Here is a 23,673-nt window from a genome sequence, read left to right as displayed (position 1 = left end):
ACTAGTCCAGGTTGCTCCAAGCCCCGTCCAACCTGGCCTTGGACACTTCCAGGGATGGGGCAGCCACAGCGTTTTGCCCTCCTTGAAAAGTCTCAGCCTCATACTCGCATGCAACAGTGACAATGCTTTCCACCTTCCCTCTAGGGAAAAACAAGGATTAACCACACACTGAAACTCCCTGGATCCCAGATCTCTGCCTGCCCCCTTAAACAGTCCCACGAGAAAGCGCTGACACAGCAAATCGAGCTGTCTGATGGGGGCAACTTAGTTAAGGACAGTTTCCAACAGGAACTGGACTGCCTTTCCCAGGAAAGGGACACCCTTTCAGGGCACTGAGGGGACAGCTGCTGGCTCCTTCCCCACTGCACCTGGGGCTCTGTGCAGGTGAGCTCTGCCTCGGAGTGAGTCTGAGCAAGGCAGAGCGTGTTTACTGCGAACACTGCAGCTGTTTACTGACATTATGCAACAGAGCAAGGAACTGATATCCAAACCAGAAAGGTGATCACTCCTCAGACTCTGTATTAATAAACTGCAGGATTAAGAAACCACCTCACTGTTTATTAAAAGAATCAAGAAAAAAAAAAAAAGTGGTGAGAACTGAGGTGGTCAGAACTGAGGTTGTCCTTGCTGTGTGGCTAAAGGTAACCAGGAACCACAGCACATCCTCGTTGCTGCATTTCCTCCTGCTGTGCAAAGCAGGGCCTCTGTTTAGCTAAAGCTGAATGAACAGGAGAGCAAACACGTCCCAGGGAACAGCTGGGCTGCCAGCTCTGCCGCTCACGGCTCCTGAGCTTCCACAGCAGGAACCTTAAAGCACTAATGGAGCTGATGGGATTGGTTTTCCCTCTCCCAGCTACACCAGAGTGCTCCTGCTGGGACAGATGTGGGTGAGATGCTCACCCACAACTCCTGGAATAAGACACTGCTGCTTTAACACATGTTTGTTAGCACGGTGCACAACGGGGATCATTTCCACCACAAAAAATGTAAAGCCAAATCCCCAGCTCTGTTTCTAAACCTGTCGCTTCTCCTGTTAATTCAGCTCTGATTTCTCCTTAGTGGGGGGAAATTTGACACAGAAAAGAACCACAGAATCACTAAGTTTGGAAAAGACCTCCAAGATCATCGAGTCTGTGCCCCATCCCCACCTTGTCCCCCAGCCCAGAGCAGTGAGAGCCACATCCAGTCCTTCCTTGGACACCTCCAGGGGTGGGGACTCCACCACCTCCCCTGGGCAGCCCCTGCCAAGGCCTGACCACCCTTTCCAGGAAGAAATTCCTCCTGATGTCCAACTTGACCCTCCCCTGGCACAGCTTGAGGCTGTTTCCTCCTACAGCCAGATCACTCAAGCACGACACAGAATCGACAACAGCAACCACGGGTGAAAATTAATCGAGATATTTAATACAGTGCAATCCATAGTAGTTTCTTAATTAAAATAATTGTGTGCATGTATCTGAATGGGTTATCAATTATCACCAAAAAAAAAAAGCAATAAACATCGTAGTGCTATGTAGAAAAATGTACAACTGAACTTGAGATCTTCCCTACGTCCAAGAGAGTGTTTATCGATTGCGAATCATCATCACCAGTTAAAATGGGAACAGTGACTACGTCGTTGGCGGTGACAAACACAAGGCTTGGCCACACATCAGTCAAGGGATATAAATATAACTGGCAAAAACTAAAAACCTAAAGCATTCTTGCACCTAAAACACAATAAGAAGCCGACGGTGGCTTTAGGACTTTTCCTGGTTTTTAAATGCCTTACAAGACTTATAGACACACTTAAACTGACTTAAAATTACAGGGTGTTTGGTTGTTTTTTTTTTTTTTTCCAGCTTATTTCAATTCAATATGGCCCAAATTGAAGATGAAGATCCAGCAGTGGCAGTAGCACAGTCCAAAAGCTGAATGTTTGATTTTGCAAAGACCTTTGTACAGAAATTCAACCGTATCGACTGCAGGCAACTCCCCCTGCTCCCCCTTCCTTCCTGTGTGCAGACCATGCTATGCAGAAAACAGCAATGCAGTTCCCACTGCTCTGGGTTAAAATTAAAAGATAAAGACATTTTGCTTATGCTTTCTCCTCAACACAACACATTTGTACCCAGTATAGGTAATCAAAGTCTTTTTTTTTTTTTTTTTTCCAGCCAGTTACTGCTGTGGTTACATGGTTCCTGCCCAAGCTTCCAGCTCTTTCATGTCGTCATCCTCTTCTTCCTCTTTCTTCTTGGCTGCAAAACAAGTGAGAGAAAACAAGTGAGTGGGAATCCTGACAGAATCCTGACAGAGCCCTGTGGCCTCTCTGCCACTGACAAGCCAGTAAATGAAGCACCAAAGGCCAGCAGAGGGCAAAAAATACACAAAATCCTCTTGAACTGAAACAAAAGGAGCCTCATGAGAGAGTCAGCAGGGGCTGAACTGCCTGATAGTCCCCATTCTAGTGGGAAAAGACAATAATTCACACAGGAAGAATGCAAATGTACAGAAGGTTAAGGAGTGATGTTTTTCCACCATATCCAAGCCTATAAGCAAAGTTTCTCTCAGAGGGATGCAGTTTCTGATGTCTCTTCTCCATAAAAAAAAAATCCCTTATTTCACCATTATGTCCTCAAAGTGCAACAGATGAGGTTCCTGTGTTTTGGTCAGGCAGGTACAGAATTTGGGGGCCTCCAACCCTGTGTCAGTTGATGCTCTTGGAGGGGCTGAAGAGCCCTGGGAACGTCCTCTTCCCCTCCTCTTCCCACTCCCCTGGCAGCTGAGGGATGTGGATGGGAGGCAGCAGCCTAAATGCTGCCTCCTCATCATTTCTGCTCCTTCCAGAGGAGCAAACGCTGCTATTTGTCATCATGGGACAATCCAGTTTCCATTAACTCAGCAAAAAATGGTTTTAACCCAAAAATAGTTGCAATAATTTTGGAAAATACCAATAAAAGATGTCATTTCCTCAGAGAGTGGTTTTGCTTCAAGGTGGGAGGGAGGGAGGGAAAAAAAAGAGTCAAATAATTCACACTCCAACTGGTTTGTGTCATTCCAAATGAAACATTTACACAAGGAGAATTGAGTCAGCTCTAAGTCGAGCTCAAGACCTCTCAATTGTACAAATTTGGGATTTGTTTTTCTATATTAAGCTCTTCCAGCCTCCATTAAACAAAAACAGCTTTTGCCTGAGTTTCTCCTGACATCAACTCAGCTGGTGGCAACAGCAAAAAATTCCTCGTTCAGAGAGTGATTACAGCCAAAATCCAGACAGCTCCTGAGAGCTGGAAAAGCAGGAGAGCTCGTGTTCATTTTCCATGTCATGAACAAAAAGTTTATGGGAACAGAGTCACCTCTACCTCAAAAGACACATCACTTATTCCCAAAATGAATACACATGAACCTGCATCGTTAGGGAAATATTCCCTTTGGAAGTTCGACCCATGGTGACCACAAGCCAACTTTTAATCCCAGTGTTTGTTAAGCCAATTCAAAGGGAAAACCAATTTAGGTTAAAAAAATAAATCCACACAAAATCCCCACCCACCACCACCCCAGAATCCCAAATCTTCCCAAGTGCCAGTCTTGGAGGCAGCTTTATTGAAGTGAAAAGCAGCATGACATTTAAATACATTAATGGAATTCTAGTTTCCATGCAAAAGCAGCTTAGCACAAATCCCATAAAACACCGAGCTTTGCGCTCAGAATTGTTACTACAAAAAAATTCTTCACTGTTTTTATTATTTTAGGAAGTTTCAATAAGTTTCACAGGTTTATTTAACCTATTTCTCCTGCTGTTGGATCTGAGTCTGGACAAAGCCCCTGATTTAGGGTATTTTGATACGACTCAGCCCCCTCTCATCAACCCTGGTCAGCAATTCTGCAAAACACAGCTGGAAAAACACAGAATCAGTGATGTCAAAAGTAAAGGACTGTAACACACAAGGAGCAATGGCACACAAAGCAGAACCTTGGGTTTGGCAGTGCCTGCTGCTTCCCACATCCATCCAAGCCTGGAAAGGCAGCAGGATAATTATAGGTACACCAACCAACTGGGATTATTTCCACTCACTAGCCTTTTGGACTTTTTCTCCTAAGTAAGGACATGGAATAAAGCTGCAAAGTCTACAATTTATCCATTAAACATTCAGGCAGACTCAGCAAAACAGGCTTGCAAAGCTTCATATCCCATTAATGCTGGAGAGGTGCCCCAGCTGAGCTGTATTCCACGAGGTACCACTTCCCCTTCATACCAGAGGGATCAGATCAGACTGAACAGCAGCTTTGAACTGTCTCTGTAAATAAAAACGTTTGTTGCCTGTTCTCCACCTAAAATCCTCACACTAACTGCAATTCCCTGGATATTTGTGCTGTAGGACTGGGATGACCCTCAGATTGGCACTGCCTGTGCAAACTGCACAGTCCCCAGAGAGGGGACTGCGAGGGTAGAGCCTCCCAAAAGCCAGAAGAGAAGGGATCAAATTAAGACACCAAAGCAGCAGCAAGAAGTGATTCCATGGGGGAATCCAAACCAGCCTGGGACTAATGGTTGGACTGGATGATCATGGAAGCCTTTTCCAAGCGTAACCATCCTGTGATTCTAATTTCAAGAGTTACTTTATTCTCCAGTCCCTTTTTCCACACCTCCTCTTCCCTGAGCATCATCAAGGCTGCAGATAACCTGGGAGTGCTAGAACAGACAATAATTGCTCCTGTAACAGGGAGTAATTTTCCTGGTGCTTGTGAAAAACGTAGGTTCTCCCCCCAGGGAAATGGCACTGGATGTGATTTGGGATTCAGGAAGCAAAATTTCAAGCAAAATGTCTGTGTTGCCTGCAGCCTGATCTCCCCAGTCCAAGGAGCTGGGAGATGAAAAAGCACACTTTTAACAATCCAAAATGCTTCAGGTAAAGGTCCATCCATACCTGGCTTGGAGGGTATTGCTATTGAGGGCACGTTTGGTAGTGGTACTGTCTCCGGACCACTGATTTCCAGCAAGTTTTTGTCTAGTTCTTCTTGTTCTAGTTCCTCTAGTTCTGCCATGAGTTCATCCTAGGTTGGTAAAAGAGAAAAAAAGGATGGAACTTTAAGTCATATTTATAAAAAAGTATATTTAGCTGATCATATTATTAAAGAAAACAGCTTAAATAACAGGATTGAAGCAAATCAGGGAGATGGGGAGTCTGACTGTTATCAACAGAAGCAAATTCAAAACATACCTCATCAAATTCCTCCCCAAATCCTACTGGCTTCGAGATGGCTGTTGAAATCTCATCTGCCAGCTCTTGCTGTTCTGCAATGTCCTGCATTAATTCATCTACTTTATCAATATCCCTGTAAAAGAAAGGAAGGAATTCAGTATCATCAGGCACGTCCCCAATCAGCAATTCGGGCTTTTGTGACTCTGGGGTTCTGTAGAAATGCCACACCACGGGGACATTCACAAGGCCCTTTCCCAAAATACACTTTGCATGCAGGCCTGAAAACAGAATTATACATGTTTTTTTTGCTCTTCCCTACAAGCTTAGCCTGCAGCAGTTACACAGAGACACCAACAAAGAGGTTTTGTTCTGCTCTACTGGTATTAATAAGAATTTGCTCTCCTGATTCAGCATTATTACATCCACAATATTTGCTTCTGGAGCAAGCACAACGTTCCCATAATGCAGTTTACCTTTAATTATTGCTACATACACCAACTCCACTGCACAGAAAAGAATTTTTAAGTCTCCCCTCGAGGCTTAAAATTCTTGCTGCCACCAGGTGGATCTGTAACTGGTGCAGACACTCATCTCTTTAGACTACACTGGTGCTACCCTGCTTTTGGACAGTGTCCAGAATAAATGGTGGTAAACTGAGGCAGCACCACACTTGCATGTTTTGTTAAACATGAAAATGTATCTAGCATGTTAAAGTTAGAGCCTTTTAAAAGAAGATTTTGCTACTGCAGCTCCACCTTTATGAAACACCTGGCAATCAGCAGATCAAACAAATGGCAAACTAAAGGTGGAGAAGGGAATAACTTACATGTTGTCATGAGCAGCTTTCATGGCTTTAGCAGCAAAACCCATGTTCTTAAGCACTTCAGTGTTGGTGTTGGCATTCTCCAGGGCTTCCCTCTGGAACTCAATTGTTGATAATGTGCCATCAATCTGCGCCAGCTGCTTCTCGTACCTCTTCTTACGCTTTAGGGCCTGAAGGGCAGCTGCACAACATAGGAAAGGGTGGGATGGGTGAGATTTATGCCCAAAACACCTCTCAGATTTTGTGCCAAGTGCCACTCAGCACCCAGAAATATTTAGAACGTTCTGTGGTTGTCCACTCATCCTCCCAGATAAACTAAGTAGATAAAACTAAGGTAAACCCTTCAACACAGGAGAGTGTGAACTAAGAGGTGTGAGGAGAGAGATTAAGGTGGTTTGAGCCATTTGCTGCTTGTAAGCACTTGTACAGTGTGGGCTCTTTGAGGAGCCCACCCATGACAGCACCAACAGAGCTCCATCCCACGGGGACCAGCCTGTGTGGGAGGACTGGCCCAACCTGCTGCACAGCCAGGCTGCTCCAGCTCCACCCACCCACCCAGACAGGAGTGCATCCAGCTCTTCCCTAAACACCTGGGCAGACAACAGGTACCTGCCCATTCCTGGAACACTGACAGTGAGCACAAACCACATCTACACGTGCTTGTAGGTGCACAAAGAGATGGTAGATGCCCCATCCCTGGAAGTGTCCAAGGCCAGGTTGGGTGGGCTCTGGAGCAAGCTGGTCTGGTGGGAAATGTCCCTGCCCATGGCAGGGGGTTGGAACTGGATGATTAAGGTGCCTTCCAACCCAAATCACTCTATAATAACCTTCCTGTATGTGGCTACAAGTTCTGGCAGGAGCTGCGGTGTGGGCAAGACCTACCAGGGCCCAAGCACTGCCAGCTGATAAGACAACACCCAGTGTCACCTGGACTCAGGGACAAGCACAGCTCCCCTTCATGGCCCTTCTGCTTCCCCTCTTGCCATGAGCACACTTGTCCTCTGCATGACAGCCTTGGTCATATAATGCATACTTTAAAAACTCAACTTGGCCACGAGCTGCTGCTCCAACAGCCTTACTTTCTGTTTCTGAACTAAGCTACACACACCTCCCCCTCATTTCTTCAGGGCTCTGATCTGAGTCTCACAGCAAAAACCAGGTCCTGGACCTCCCAAAAGCTCAGTCACATGCACCACGGATGGTGGTAAATGAAGGTTTTAAATCTTGAAAGATGTTATTCCGAGCCTCAGCAGGATTTCTGGAGGGGAGCAGAAAACAGGGAGTAGGAAATCCTGAGAGCAGAGAGCTTCCCTTATCTCCCCCCGTCAGAGTGACGATAATGTGGTGACGTGATCAGGGTGCTCCTGCAGCACACACAAAGGCCTGCTATCCAGGAGCCCTAGATACAGCTTGAGCCCTACAGCTGGTTATAAATATGCTGTATTTGATTACCTTCCAGTTACACTAATGCATTAGAGAACAAAAAAGGCACTTTTTGAAGGGATGGCCCAGCTGAGGGTGCCAGGCATGCAAAGTAACCCAGCTTGATTTAGCCCAAGGGATCAAAACCACAAAAGCACAGGTCACCTCAACTTTTCCAACAGAAACCAGGGAGCCAAAACAGCCCCCTGCAATGACTTTCACTTCAGTGGCCAGTAAATCTCCCCAGTTTGGGGCCAGTCCAACATCAACTTGTTTGACAGGGGTGGATTTTCAAAGGACAATGTTTGCTCTGCAGAATGAGGCACAACACAAATATCTGAAACATTCCAGCTTTATGCCAGATCATAAAGTGATGAGCGACACATTACTGGGATATTTAGGCTGGTTAATTTTGCAGTAAAGATTTAATTAAGGATATATAAAGTTTTCTTAGGAGAACAAAACTGTTAATAGATGTGCTTATATAGTGACAGATACTGGGAAAGTTACAGACAGAAACAGGACATTCTTTATTGAGGATTCTGTGCATCCTTAAGAATTATTGACAAAACTAGAGATTTTATAGCCATTATACAAATTATATTACATGTGATACCCAAGTAAAGTACTGCAGTTTATGTACAGCTCCCCATCACAGCTTTCTCTGAGAATAACTACAGTTTGTCTACATTTCATGGTCATGTACTTTAAAACAAGCTGCTCAGACAGCAGACACTGCAGGAACCATCGTAAAAGAGCCTGGGATGAGGAGCTCTTATCAGGACTGTGGGGAACTATCCCACCACTGGGGCAGCAGAACTGCACCACCCTTAAACCTGCCATGGATTTGTGGCACTTTCTGGAAGCACTTCCCACCCCTCCAGACCAAGGAAATACCAGTTTGCAGAGTCTGAAGTAAACATAAACCAGAGACAGTGCGTTACAAATACCTCCTCTGGCATTATGCACATGCAACAACCGTGTGGGTGTGTGAAGTCAAAGTGTAACAGGGCCTATCTCTGCCCTATCACATCAGGCAGCCGTGGAAGAGGCTCTCTCCTCAGGCCCCACACCCCTAATTATGCCTTTACTGCTTTCAAGATAGTAATTACATAGTCGAGGCCATGCAACTTACACCCAGCTTAAACTGCTGTGGAACTGCTTCAGCAGGACCTGTGAGCACATATATGAAGTTTAAAGCTTTTATTCTCTGGCCAGCCAGAATTCACTCACGACCTAGAACGTGTTGCTAGAGACGTCACAAGCACACTTCTGTAGAAAGGGCTGATCTAAGCTTTCCAAGAGTGTGACAAATTCCTTATCTTGGAGTCACAAGCCATGCAAGATTTCGAGACTGCTTCTGCAAAGGGCCCCATACCCAGAGGCTCCAAACAGGGACCGGTGCCTGCTCTCACCATGGGTTTCTTAGGGAAATATCCCACCTGTGTTTATGAATTACTCAAACCCAGCTGGTAATCCCAGTGTGGTGCAGGTGGTGAGTGCAGGGCAGGGCACAGAGCAGGAGGAAACTGCTCCACACCCAACCCTCTGCAGCTCCACGGCATGGGATGAGCAGTGAGGGATGCCAGGAAAGGCACACAACAGGGACAGGCAGCATCCCTGAGCAGCACCTGTAGTCCCACGAGCAGCCAAGTCTCCCAGCAACACCTCCAGTTGCTCCTCCCAGAGCTCCCTGCCTTCCCTGAGGGATAACTTAGGGGTTAATATTGCATATTAACCCAGCTGCACCAGTTCACATCACTGGCTGGTTTAGGAGGGGATTTAACAATTGAGACGACCCTCAATGACAACAAAAATATCTGAATGTTCCATGGGCAGTCAAAGTTTTCACAAAACACTGAACAGTGTTTTAGACAACCTTCACAACCCATACCTCACCCTTAACAGGCAGGTTTTAGCTCCTAAGTCCAATGTGCAGCAGGAATTGCAAGCACTTAAAAGATCCTGTAAGAAAAACTAACAGCAGATAACAGAGCTTAGTTGCACTTTAACTGAATTTCAGTAAAGTTTTCGGTGAATACGTAAAAAAGTACAGACCGGGGGAAAAGCAGGTTTTTTATATATATTATTATTACAGTTAATAAATTTAAAACTACCTGGGTGACTCCTGCCATCCCTCAGGAGACAGTGAGCGGTCTCATAATGATCTTCTCCACTGATATATTGTCTTTTTTATCAGCTACAGTGGGGATGTTGGAGCCAATTTTTATTCATAAATATATTACCACGGAGTTCTGATGAACTAAGACTTACATCACTGGTTTATGATCTCTTTTCCTTTGGCAAAGTCATATAAAATGTCCCAGTGCTAATGAGCATCGCACTGATCTCTGCAGTTCCTTTATACACAGAAATGCTCACAAACAACAGCTTCCAGAGAGGAGGGGAATCCAGGAATAAAATTAAAGCTGAGTCCAGGTAGATCTGGACTTACTGCTTCAATTTTCTGAAGGTAAAAACATAAAACTACATTCAAAGAATACTTTTCAAACTTTTTAATACATACAAAGTTATTCCTTCCTCTGCTTTTTGTTTTGGTTTGGGTTTTTTTTTGGGGGGGGCTGGTTTGTCCTTGGTTGTGGTTTTTTTTTTTTTTTTGATTTCCAGTCTTCAACTGAACTGTGAAATAATATTTTAATTTACTATTCCTTTGAAATTCTGCAATAATCCTCCCTATAAATTCCAGAAGAAGTTTTACCTGACTGTCCAGGAGCCCAGGGTTTCCTTGGGATACCCAGCCCCCAGGAACTTGTGTTATGGTTTTCAGTCACCACCCTTGACTCAGGAACACTCAGAAATGAAAAAAGCAGAGTCATTCAGCCAGACTCCCCTCCCCTGTCAGCAGATCGGTCTGAAAAGCATGACTGCTCACCCAGATAATTTCACTGCTCCTCAAGAAATGCTATCTGTACGAATTGGAGGTATTTTAAATTATTTCAACCTGTGTACAAGCAAATTACCATTATTAAATGAGCTGTTGTCAGTCTTACGATTTCCCTTTGCAATACTTGCAGCAGTTTGTCAGTCCAAGGAGACAAATGCTCACTGTGATAAGAAGCTGGCAGGATAATAAAAATACCATTTGACTACATGGTACTGCATTCAGAGAGGAAAAACTGACTCAACGTCAGTGATTTTGTTAAAAGTCAACAGCCCTCCTGCAAATAAATACTGCTGGCACACTTGTGGGACAGGCAGAGTTAATGGGATATCCCTGTGCACACAGGAATTCTGTTTAGTTAATATTTTTAAATATTACTAGTAGAAAAGTATAGATCTACTGATAAAACACAGCTCAGCTTGAGAGGAGCAGGGGGACCAGCTGGGAACAATTCAAGAGTTTCACTGAATTCAAACATACACCTCAAGGTCCAAGCGTTGGTGATCCCATGGAATCTGTCCCAGCTGGTGGCTCACAGTGTCTCCTGCCTCTGCAGAGTCCTGCTAAAAATCACACTGACACCTCAAACAGAGAGGCTTCTCCTCCAGAGGGAGACATGGGGGTTAACCGAGGGGGGAAAAGAAATGCATTTCATGTCTAATTCTTACACTCCTGCCGGCAAACAAGGGAAGAAATGGCAGCAGCAGAGACACCCCTGCAAAAGGACATCAGCAGCATTAATATGGGATGAGGAAGTTCCACAGCAGCCTCAGAAAATAACGCACAGCAAATGTCAACAACACCAAAATAACAAATAGTGCAAGAGAGCTGCAGAGGAGCTTCCCAAACTGGGGTCCCTCGGCCCCTCGAGCAGCAAGCCCGGGCACTAAACAGGACTGAGATAATCAGCTTCACCCTGGAAGCCCATTTTCCACATTACAAGTGTGCATTCAGCTATAATTTGCTCAACAGAAAGAAGTGTCATTATTTTTGCTGCTTCTGAAAATCCCATTCCATCTTCCTGGCGCTCGCCTCGGCAGCAGATTTAATCGGGAGCAACATCCTCACCGTCCTTGAAACGGGATAAACAAGGGGCACTGGGAGGTGTGAGGAGTAATGGCCTGCCTGGCCTGCCTTGCCTGAGTAGCTTTAGCTTAGACAGCAACTGCTCATCTCTCACCCTACCAGCAAACTGCCTAACATCCCTCCAAAAAAATCCCAAAAAAGTGAATTTAAAGCAATTCACAAACTATCCTCCAATGCTACGGGCAGATAAAAAGGTCGATACAAACCCACTACAGACCTGCCAGATTTCTTTCACACCACTGAGTATCCTCCTGCAGGGGTTTGACAGCTCCAGGAATTGTTAAACAGCTGAGGAATGTTCATGGTGGTTCAGTACAAAAGCAGGGAGTCGTGGGCAGAGTCCAGGCTTGGTGCTCCCCTGGTCTTTCTGTGTGTTTCTTAAACCTCCAATCAAGTTCCCAAACCCACCCCTCAAAGGAAAGCAACTGTGAGGGGACTCCTTAAAACTGCTCCAGCAAAGCACCCAAACCCAGGCAGAGAACACAATAAAGTTTCTGTCCTGTCTGTATTTAAAACACAAGATGACAATTTCCTCTTAAGCAAAGCAAGTGCTGGTCTGTTGTGCAACAAAACAATAAACATTCCTGGTCTAAAAAATCTACAAATATAAAAAGGAGGGGGAAAAGAAAAGAGATAAAAAAGCATCTGTAGAGAAGCAATCGGGGCTGTGATACAGAACACCCAAACACAAGAGGAAGCACCACCTTCACAGCAGCACTGGCTCAGGGCTGGGATCACCAGGATCCCTGGGGTTGCAGAGGTTGTTCCACACGCACAGCTCACAGGCGGGTGGTCCAGAAGGCAAATCAGCCTTCAGCCTTGGAATTGGAATCCCTTGAACATCGAGGCAATGCTCCTCTGGCCAATAATCCTCTGTAAAACAATCTCTAGGTGAGGCTGGGACAGTTCTGTCCAAAAGAAAAGGGGAAAAATAGTCAACTGTAGTGAGGGTTAAAGCTCAAATGAGAAAAGCAGGGAAGAGAAGTCTCAGTTACAGAGACAGCTTTGTTCCACCCAGGAGCTGGAACGAGTCTAAGAAATGCTGGATCAGCCAAAACCATCCAGGCCTAATGCTTCAAATGATTACTTGAAATCTGATACACCCTCTGGAAGCAAAGCTGTATTTCCCAATTTCCAGTTTTCATTCCTTGCAGTCCTGCATGTCCCTGGATGATGGCAGGGAATTGCAAGGCTGATGCAATGAAAACACATTTCTCCTTCCCTAATAAAACTACTTTCTAGGGTTGCTGGGGTAAATTATGCTCTTTTAGGAACAGCCCAGTAACTGCTATGCAAATCTGCACCTTCTCTGATAGATATATAAAACTCTGATGTAAAATGAGAATTATTCAGGTTTCAAACGAAGTTTAAACTTTTAGGATGAGGAAAGTATGTTTCCTAAAGACTCCTTGGGATTCTCACAGCCTGCAAATATTTATGAGAGTTCTTCTTTATTTTGTGATTACTGAAGGTACCTTGTTAAGGAAAATTCCAGTGAAAACTTATAATCTCCCTCTGAATCCCTGCCAGAAATGCATAAGGTAGAGGTTCAGCTTTGCAAGAATGGAAATGCCTCTTAAGTGTCTCAAAATGTTGTTTTCTCACAGGAAAAAAAAAACAAACAACCCAATTCCCTATGCTGAACAATATTTTTGTGATTAAGTCCCAAAACTCAGAAGATCCTGTCCCGAAGGGGCCCGTTTCGAGAGCTTCTCTTCCTGGAGAGTGAAACCAGCGGCTGCCTGGGAATCTTTCATGCATTTTCCAGCTCTGGACCACAATTATTAGAGCACTGCCAAGTCTAAGAATTTCTTGGAGGCTGTCATAATATTTAGCATTTCTCTTAACATCTCATCTGGTGAAGTCAGGCTATTTTGAGATGCGAAAAATCACTTTTTTCTTGAATGCTGAGATTCCAACACTGACGACTAAGGGGGGGGGGGGAAGCTGAAAATACAAAACCTTTAGAAAGTCAGAAAACATAAAGTAAATAAGACAAAGTGTATTTACTGGGGGAAGGGGGGGGGGAATCTGAATAAAATCCTGCCAAGCCTTGATGGGGCACATAGAAGGTGGATGTTTGGGAACACACACCATCACAAGAAGGAACCAACCCTCACCTGCTGCACACAAGGGTCAACATGCACACCCCAGTATGGGCAAGAGAGATGGTGATACTGCTTATTTGGACAACCCTGTCCACCCCTGTCCCTCTCCAGCTCTCCTGGAGCCCCTTTAGGCCCTGGAAGGGGCTCTCAGGTCTCCCTGGAGCCTTCTCTTCTCCAGGTGAGCACCCCCAGCTCTCCCAGCCTGGCTCCAGCCCTTTCTTCAGCAACTGTTTCCAAACAGCACTGACCTCCTTATCACCAGATCTGAGCTGTGGCCTTGGACTGTCTGAGGGAAAGGCAAAGGTCTATCAGTATCTGAGGTATGGCCTGTCTAGAATTCTCCAACTGCATCCTTTTTGTTACAGGCACCCCGTGCCAGGAGTTCCACTTTGCCAGAGACGCTTGTCTGCAAACTTCATGGAAAGTCAGGCACGTGGGCTGCTCCAAATTTCAGTTTGGCAAAAATTGTCCATTTTTAAGCAGTGTGAGTACACTAAGATTTTATTTTACATCCCTCTCACACACACTTTGCTGGCTGCACAAGGTCTGGCCACATCCTTCCTGCTCACACCACATCTCCTGAACAGTCCCTGAAACAAGCAGCACATACTGTCCCCCACCCCCCAAAAAATAAAGGGCAATTCTGTGAACTTTGGGGTTTTTTCAAAACAAATGGGGATTTCACAGGGGGCAGCAAAAAGCTGCCAAAATCAGACCACAGAGCACAGGTCCTGGCCATTCCCAGCATCCCAGGAGTCCAGCTGGGATGCTCCTGCGTGGCCCCCATAATGTTCAAGTACAAGAACTTATCAGAATCCAGTCAGAACAAGGAGGAAGGGATCGACAGAGAGGCCTGAATGATATGAGTGCAAAGCCCAACAACATCCTGGCCCAGATAAACACTCCACAGCTCAGTACTGATCCTGACCTGGCAGTTTCCTGCACAAGTCTGTGTAAAAGAGGGTTAAATCAAATAAGCAGTTTGCATCACCTGCAAATTTTTAGTTTTTGAACTAGTCCAGAAGCCCTGAAGCAGAGTTCAGTAACTAGGCCTGGAGCTTAAGGAGATACTACAATTCAACATCTAACACAGAGAGGAGAACTAAACACTAAGTCAGGGGCTGTGAATATGCCAGGTTTCCTTCCTCAGAGGGCCTGACAGAGAACAGGGACAGAGGAAGGATGTATTGCATCAAATACAGTTACCAAAACACATGTGGCAGAACCACGGGGTTTTTGGTGTTGTTTATGCCACTTTTTAAAGCTGTTTTAAAAGGTGTTTGTGAATCCCACCCCCCAAACTGTTTCATACTATAGAGTCTGCCTCCAAAAACCTCTGTTAAATATAGGTATATAGAAATCCAAACCAGAAGTTTCCTCTTGTTTTTAAAGATTTAATTAAACAGAGTAACTATCACGCTCTTCCCAAGGCAGGTGGTTCACACCAATCCCATCAAGCCCGGCAGAGATGCAGGATCAGGCCAGGGCTGCTGCCAGGACTCCTGCACTGAAGCTCTGAGTTGTGGATAAGCACCTGGAACTCAAACATGCATTTTGCATTAGACTATGACTTAAAACACAGAAAAGGCAGGCTGAAGGACTGAAGGTGGGCTGGAAAATTCTGCAGGACTTCTGCCTCCCCTACATCAGCACCTTATGATTCGTGGAAACAAAGCCAGGTTCATGTTGTTTGATTCTGGGAGCAGAGTCACTTATCCTGCCAAATGTCAAGCAGGATCTTTAAACCACATTCAAAGGCAATGCATCAAGGTCTGAGGCCTTGCACACACAGTCACAGGTCGTTTGAGCCTTTGCCCGTGCCCAGACCCGAGGCTGCAGCTTTCCCTTCCTTCAATGCCAGAGCACTGCAACACTTTGAACCACTCAGTGTTCTAAACAAGGCTGGCCAGGCCATCCTGCTGGCATGATTCCATAATTTAATTAACGAGCCGCTGGCCCCTTGCTGGGAGAGCCCACGTCATCCTCAGATTTTATCTCATTTAGTGCTTCTAAGCAGGGGACTGTTGCCAGGAGAGGCAGAACTGCCCTCCTCCTTCGTCACATTCCTGCCTCCCTCTCCTGCCAGCTCCAGCATTTCTGTAGTTAAGTGTGGAAAACAACTTTGGGGTTTTTTTTTTTTTCATCATCTTTTAAGAGCTGGGTTTTGTCTGGCTCAGCAGACTAATCCAACTCATGCCCTGCCCACACAAACACCAACTCCAGCACAAGAGGAACAGGCAGGACAAGGCACGGCTGCTCCTGGCAGCCGCCTCAACCGGGATCAGCCAGGCCCAGCTCAACACTCCAGGTCAACAGACTGATGTGACAGGTTAAAAAAGGTAAAGGGATGGTAACCAGTTCACTTTCCATCACACCAGCAGCTGAGCTGCCTTACCTGAGGCAGCACTGAGAGCACAAGGTGGGCATAAAGTCAGGACTTCTGCCTTCAGCCTACGCCCGACTTCCTTGTTTGTTTGGTTTTGGTGCAGGGTGGGGAATGGGAGTGTTCTCTTTCCAGGAAATGCCTGAATTATACAGCAGGAATCTAGCAGCGGGTTTGCATCTGTTTTGTGTACTCAGTGCTGAAAAAAAAAAACCTCAGCATTGTATTTATGTACAGTGAAAGAATAATTTTGACATCAGAGAAGAGAAACTCCTCGCTAACACAACCAGGGCTGAGAGAGAATCCATGAAACCTCAGTCTCCTGCTAAAGCCTGAATATACACTGACGTGATATGAGCTTTTCACCCATTCCACTTTTTGTGGCCCTGATGTTCATTAATAAAAAGGTAAAATCAGTAGCAGGCAGGCACATAAAGATCCATTTAGATCCATTCACGCTGGATCTAAACCGGAGTGAGCTGCTCAGAACCCTGAAACAGCATCAACTTTCTCTCCCTGATGTGATCTCTGCACTTAAGCTTTGGTTTTCCAGGAGAAACAGACTCTGGAATTGTTATACCCAAAGTAATCAGAGATTAAGGAATTAACCCTCTGTGTCCCTGTGCTAAGCTCGGCTTTGTGCGACAGCCCCAGGGAAGCAGGAACGATAAAGATCAGCCTGAGCTTCCTGGAACTGCACTGAGCTCCACAACTGCAGAATCCTTGGCAGAGATGGAGCAGCACACTGGCTGGGGAAACACCCCAGACTGGATGAGACAATGCCAGGGTGACAAACTGGAGCGGAATAAAAGGATGCAGCAGCAGCAGCACAGGGCTCCCAGATCGCCAGCTCACAGCTGTCCTTGGCCTTTGTTAAAGCAGAGTTTATTTCCAGGGCACTTAAAATCCAGTAGGGTACTGGCTGGCTACTGTTCAACCAGTCAGTACTGCTGCTGCTTGTATAAATTCACTGAGAGTTGTAGGTCCACTATTCATGAAGTGTGGAAGAGCTGCTTGGAGGAATGGGAATAAACCCCAGCACGCTGTTTTTGAAAGAACGAACATTTCCACGAGAACACAAAACAAAGCACAAGTAAAACCCGAGTTCTCCCCAGAGGAGGGAATATTAACTTGCCTGCTTTCAAGAAACCCTTCTAATGATGATCAGTCTTCTCCCTGGCAGTGTTTTTGCCATGGAGAGCAAATGACACCGACATTAAAGCCATCACTGCTGGTCTCCCCAGCACTCTCAGAACTTACGATAAAAGCTGAAAGCTTCCCATGCCAAGAAACAACACAGACTCAAGAAACTTATACCAGAAAGTTACTTATTATAACTTCTAGCCATGAGTTGTCTGATTTATACAGCTTGGATACCCTAAATGCAGATCATGAAAAATATACACATATAATGAACAAAACCCTGCACGTGCTTAGGGCAGGCACAGGAACCAGAAGCCTGTTAAGTTTCTTAGACTTGAGCTTTCCTGAGACCCCAGAAGTGCTGCAGGAATGAGTCAATGAGCCTTTGGAAAGCAGCTCACTTGGCACCCAAACAATCACCCAGTGTGCTGGAAGAGCAAAGAACATTTCCCTCTGTCACCCCAAGTGTGCCAGACAACCAGCTTTCCTCTGAGACAGCAAAACACACCCTTCCAGGATTTCCCAAGGTGGCTTTAAGGTTCCAGGTAAGCTCCCTGCTCCACTGTGCATTCCTCTGCTGGCTTTCCCACAGCAGCTTCCATTAACATCAGCATGACTGTCCAGCTGGGATCACACATGGGCACCGTCCACAGGAGATCCTCCAGGAACAGCAGGGACACACTGGATCTCCAGAGTGAAATGATTAAATCTACTAAGAAAGACTAAATCTACTAGAGAACTAAGAAAGCTTAAGGGTTCTTTAAGTTGTATTTAAAATAAAGCAAAAAAAACCAATAAAACCATCAAATTAATCAGCTTTCTTTTAGTTTTACTTAAAACATTTCAACTGTATGGAAGTATTTCCATTAAAAATACAAGGTTTCACACATAAACCCAACATATTTATTTTCGCTTAAATTACAGATGAAAGTGCTTTTGCATAAAAATCACAAAGTTTATGGATTACAAAAGAGCCTGAAGTCAGAGAGGAAAATATCCAAACGACTGGATATAAAAAAATGCAATTTGTAGGAGCTCAGCTGGCAACAGACAACTTGAACCCAGAGTAACTGAGCAGTGCCTTAGCACGGCTGAGGGGAACTCACTGCCCAGCGAGCCACAGACAATCAGCTGCTTTTAGTAACAGCCCAATAAGGACACTTTCCAGAAATGGAAAAAAAAGAGGTTTCATTTTCCACCAGAAAACCATCCCAGCCCTTCCTCCTCTCCCAGCTCCTTAATTACTCCTCAGGATCGTGTTCTCCTGCAAGCCCTCAATTAGTGTGACCCAGAATCCCGCTGGTGAATGGGCAGGTTTTTCTCCTTCCTCCACCTCCAAGGAAATTTAATCCCTCCCCTCCCCGAAGTGCTGAAGGGCAGCAGAGAGGGAGGGATGGCATTACAGTGGAGACAAAGACCTGAGTAGGAACCAGCAGAAAGAGAAGTCTGGAAGTTAAACAGGACCAGCGTCAGCCAGAAGGTGAAGAAACTGCAGAAGATGAAGGTTAAAAAAAAAATATATATAAATTTTAGTTCTCCTTTTAAGCTCATTACCAAACTAGGCCAAAAAAAAACCACAGCAGGAACTCACTAGAACTGTTGCGAAAAGTTTGATTTAGAAGTGACTTGGCTAAGCCTGAAGTCAGGCTCTGCTGAGGTCGAGCCCTCCTGTGCTGTCACCCACAACCAGGGAAGGGACAAACCCCGAGGGAGCACCATGTCCAGGAGTCTGAGAGGAGGCTTAAAGTGCTGGCTGAAGCAGGGACACAAAACAAAAACTCTTACCCGGGTAATTGCTGCCAATTAACCCTTGCTCGTTGTGTTTGCAGCTCCCTTGTGCCACAGGCACAGCCCCTCCTGCCCCAACCCCGCTGCTACACGGCACAGAAAGGGCCACTCCACCCAGAAATCAGGATGTGCTTCCCTCAAAACGTGGCTTTTAAGTGGTAAAAACAAGCAAGAGGCTTGTTTTGAGAGCACTGGAATAGGTAACCTGAGAACTGCCTTATCTCCAGGCTGACAGACACATCAAGCACTGCCTGAAACAGAGCCAGACCTGCCCAGGGAAACACCAACTCCTCTCATCCATTTATAAACTTTAGGAGTGTGTGTGGAAGAGCTGCTTGGGAGTGGGTGGAGTGGTGGGGATAAAACCCCAAACACACGGCGTTTTCAAAGGAATGAACATTTCCAGAGCAGACAAAACAAAGCACGAGCCCAACCCAAGTTCTTCTCAGAAGAGGGAGTATTAACTTGCCTGTTTTCAAGAAACCCTTTAAACGGTGAGCAGTTTTGGCAGCTTTTCATCCCATGGACAACAAATAGTAACAAGCACGTTAAAGCCACCACTGGTCTCCCCAGCACACTCAGAACTTTTGATAAAAGCTGACAACGACGGACGCATAAATTTAACCAAACCCACACACTTAAGCAGGGATTCGGTGGAGAGTTTTGTCTGTTAGAACTGAAAAAAAAAAAAAAAAAACACCACCGTGGTAAATCAGGGCCTGATTCCGAGGCGATGCCCTGGTGGTTTTTTGCAGGATATTTCCCTGACCTCTCCCCGAAGTGAGGCGCGCGTGGGACGGGGAAGGAAACACCCCAGAGGGGCCGGGCACGGCCGTGACCTCAGAATCACGAGCGAGTGACGCGACAGCCACGCGGGACATCCCCCTGCCCCCTTCCCCTTCCCCAGCGGGGTCAGACCTGGCAGAAACCCCGCGGGGAGGGGCAGGACAGCCCGGAGAGGGGGGGGGGGGGAATGGCCTGTAAAATAATGATAACAGCGCTAAAAAACAAAGGCGAAAGGTAGGACATCAGGGTAGAAAAGAAGGGCACTAGGGTAGGAAAAAAAGGTCCTAGGGTAGAAAATAAAGGTGTTAGGGTAGAGGATAACGGTGTTAGGGTAGAAAATAAAGGGAATGAGGTAGGAAATAAAGGTATTAGGATAGAAAATAAAAGCACCGGGGTACAAAATAGACATTAAAGTTAAAAATAAAGGTCCTAAGGTAGAAAATACAGGCTCCAAGGTGGGAAATAAAGCCACTAAGGTAGGAAATAAAGGTGTTGGGGAGAAAATAAAGGCCGTAGGGTGGAAAATAAAGGCATTCGGGTAGGAAGTAAAGGCACTACTGGCAGGCCCCTCCCCGGCCCTCCCGACCTGTTGCCCGGCCCGGGCCCAGCTTCCCCCCCCCCCCGCTCACCGCGCTTGTTCTTGGTGCCGTGCTTGCGGGCGGCCGCCAGCTCCTGCTCGATCTTCTTCTCCAGGAACTCCTGCTTCTTGCTCAGCATCTCCTCCGTGTCGCGGAGCCGCTGGATCGCCTCCTGCGGGGAAGGGCCCTTCCCGCCGCCCTTCCCGCCGGCGCCCGTGCCGAACAGCTTCCCCAGGAGCCCCGACATGGCTGCGCGGGGCCGGGCCGAGGCCGTGCCGCTGCGGTACCGCTCCCGCCGCTCCGCTCCCCTCACGCACCAGACCCGAGGCCCGAGGCCGCCGCCGCCGCCGGGGCCCCGCCCGCCCGCCTCGCCCCGCCGCCTCCGCGCCGCCTCCAACTCCCGGCGTGCCCCGCGCCGCCCGCGCCGCGCCTGCCGCCGGGCCCCCCCCACGCGGGGCGTGCCGGGAGATGGAGGCGGCGCGCGCGGCACGCCGGGAAAGGCGGGGTCCGCCGAGCGGAAAAGGGGCAGCGGCGGGGCGGGTGACGTCAGAGCGGGCGTGACGTCACGGCACGGGAGGAAGGGCCGGGCCCGGCCGGGCGGGGACAGTCCCGGTCACGGACAGAGCCGGGAGCCCCGGCACGGGCAGGGACGGGCTGGGAAAGCGCTCCAAGGTCACCCAGCCCGGCCTGTGCCCGACCCACACCGTGTGCCCCAGCCCGGAGCACTGATCGCTGCCACGTCCAGTCATTCCTGGGACACCTCCGGGGGTGGGGACTCCGCCACCTCCCCTCCAATGCCTGACCACCCTTTCCAGGAAGAAATTTTTCCAGATATCCAACTTGGCCCTCCCCTGGCACAGCTGGAGGCCGTTTCGTCTTGTCCTGTCCCTTGTTCCCTGGGAGCAGAGCCCCATCTGGCTTGTCCCTCCTGTCAGGGAGTTGCAGAGAGCAAGAAAGTCCCCTCTGAGCCTCCTTTTCTCCCTCACAGCTCCCTCAGCCGCTCCCGGTGCTCCAGCCCTTTCCCCAGCTCCGTTCCTTTCCCTGGACAGGCTTTATGGGATCCAGAAGTGACCGTGGGAGCCTTCCCGGTGCCAGGGCTGGGAGCCAGGAGTGGGCTGGGTGTGATTCCCGGACAAACCCCTCCTCCAGCCCCATCCTCACTGCCGGGGTGACCCCCCTAAGGCACAGCCCCCTCCGGTGTCGAGATCGTGTACGGGAAAATTTATCCTTTTAAACTTCCCTTGCTGACTTGCCACCTGTCCCAAAGCAGTTCTTCAACCCAGGGCTCATCGGTTGTTGCCTCATCGGTGGTGACGATTTGTGAGCTCATTTCCTGGACACTTTGAGTCCCTCCCTCCGAGCTGTGGAGGCAGCACGGACATAATTCCGTGCTGGAATCCATAATTTCACAGTACTCACGGACAAAGTCCCAGGAGAAAATGGAGTCATCTGGTCCCAACCTTTCCTGGACACTTTTGAATTCTGCTCCCTTGTGCTTGGCCTCAACCACCTGGAAGAGCGATTAACTCCATCTCCAGTCGCAGCGGGGTTGTGAAAACAAGTTAATTAGTAACAGACTCGGACAATAACAGTGTTTGCCACTGGAAATGGCCCAAGGAAATCAATCGCTGCTCTGGAGTAGCTGGTGCTCTGTAGAACAGGCTGGGATATACACACCACGGGGAAAAGAGCAAAAATAAACCTAAAAAATGCTTGCTGGGCAACAGAGGCTTTCCCAGCCACGAGCAAGAGGGGAAAGCACAGCACCGGGAAATACAAGGAGCTTCCCACGCACCAGGTGGGAGTTCAGCAGCAGAGCTGTGTAAGGGTTCCTGCCTTGGCCCACCTTGGTAATGCTGTCATAGGTTAAAGATATGTAAGAATATATATGAAAGATAGGTAGGAAAGGCAAATACACAAGAAAAACCCACTGATGCTGATGGAATCACTGCCAGGACAAGAAAACTCCCAGCTGACAGCATGGGTGGCTGAACAGGGGAAGGGAAGAGCTTTTACCTGCCTGTTTCTCCCTCCCACACAAGCATCTGCTGCCAGCAGGCACCAAGGACCTCTGTTCTGCTCCAGCGCTCCCAGGGGATGGCTTTGGCTCTGGAACTTCCAGAAAATGCCAAGATGCTTCTGCTGGTGGGTTTGTAAAGAAAACAGTTGTTTCCCAGGACACAGGATGGAACCAGCCCTGTGGAAGGGTGCTGAGGGGGAAACCAGTGCCCTGAGTAGCTTTGATCCACCTCGGCCCACACTGAGCTGAGCAGTGGGCAGGGCTCTGCCAGGGAAACAGAAACAGGGGGGAAATCCTGGGCAGAATTCTTCCCTGCAGGGAATAAAAGAGCTTGTAGATATCTCACCTCATGCCAGGTTTGCAGGAGCTGAGGAAAAGCAGGATTTGGGAAGGGAAGGCCAGGCCTCCAGACAGTGCCCCAATTGTTATTCCAAAATAAACGCGACTGCAGAGACCACATAATGACATGTACCGAGGGAAGGGCAGTGGGAAAAGTATATTTAGCAAACTGTTTCCTGATACTGTTCCCCTCGTGGAAGAGCTGAGTGTTTAAAACAAACACTGTGGGTAAATAAACTCTGCCCTTCAAAGCAGGCAGGAGGTTTCACGGCAGCACAGACACACCCAAGCAGGAAGGGCCACCTGGATGTCCCCAGCCCAGCCACCTCTTCCCAAGCACGACTGCTCGGAGCAGGATGCTCTGACCAGTTTGGTACTGGGGTCTTGTGGCCTCTCCTTCCTTTGAGCACCCATGGTGGGTGTTTCTTTATATCAAATCAGAAGTTAGAGTCATGGAAACATGGAATGGTCTGGGTTGGAAGGGACCCCAAATATCCCATTCCACCCCCTGCCATGGGCAGGGACACCTTCCACTAGCCCAGGTTGCTCCAACCTGGCCTTGGACACTTCCAGGGATGGGGCAGCCACAGCTTCTCTGGGCAACCTGTGCCAGGGCCTCACCACCCTCACAGGGAAGGATTTCTTCCCAATATCCCATCTAACCCTATCCTCCTTCTGCTTAAGGCCATTCCCCCTTGTCCTGTCACTCCAAGCCTTTATGAGAAGTCCCTCTCCAGCTTTCTTGTAAGCTCCTTTAGGTACTGGAAGTTGCTACATTCCAACGTGTCCCTGTCACCTCTGGTCCATCCCTGTGCACCTCTGGAGCTTGGCTCCACCTTCTCCGTCCTGTGAGGCAGCAGCAAGACCTCTCCTTAACCTCTTGTAAACCCTCAACAACCCCTTCTCCAGCCTCCTCCTGTAAGCCCTGAGCTCCATTTCCTCACACCCACCAACAGCAGCTGGAGGTGCAGAAACACCACAAAAAAAGTCAAATGAGCAAAAAAAAAAATGAGTTAGGAAAATTCCTGACAGGAACTGTGTGAGAGAGTCCCAGGAGTGACAGTGTAACCATCATTAGACATGGGGGGCACAGGAACACCAGGAGATACGTG

The 23,673-nt window shown here is 47.6% G+C and overlaps 1 protein-coding gene across 1 annotated transcript; it reads right to left on the bottom strand.

The window, feature by feature from the left end:
* Nucleotides 1–1,382: 1,382 nt before the first annotated feature.
* CHMP4B (charged multivesicular body protein 4B) lies at nt 1,383–20,598 on the bottom strand. The gene is made up of 5 exons (XM_027883332.1): nt 20,254–20,598; nt 6,010–6,187; nt 5,202–5,316; nt 4,908–5,034; nt 1,383–2,237 (listed from the first exon to the last, which is right to left on the bottom strand). Exons 1-5 carry the CDS (start codon nt 20,447–20,449, stop codon nt 2,170–2,172), a joined length of 684 nt encoding a protein of 227 aa, XP_027739133.1. The 5' UTR covers nt 20,450–20,598; the 3' UTR covers nt 1,383–2,169.
* Between the last annotated feature and the right edge of the window lie 3,075 nt (nt 20,599–23,673).

The sequence above is a fragment of the Empidonax traillii genome, unplaced genomic scaffold (genome assembly GCF_003031625.1).
Source record: "Empidonax traillii isolate 1590-97213 ecotype Southwest subspecies unplaced genomic scaffold, ASM303162v1 scaffold124:size1682992, whole genome shotgun sequence".
In the NCBI taxonomy this organism is placed as follows: Eukaryota; Metazoa; Chordata; class Aves; order Passeriformes; family Tyrannidae; genus Empidonax; species Empidonax traillii.
Note: the sequence above shows the minus strand (reverse complement) of the source record. Positions and strands in the feature narration are given on the sequence as shown.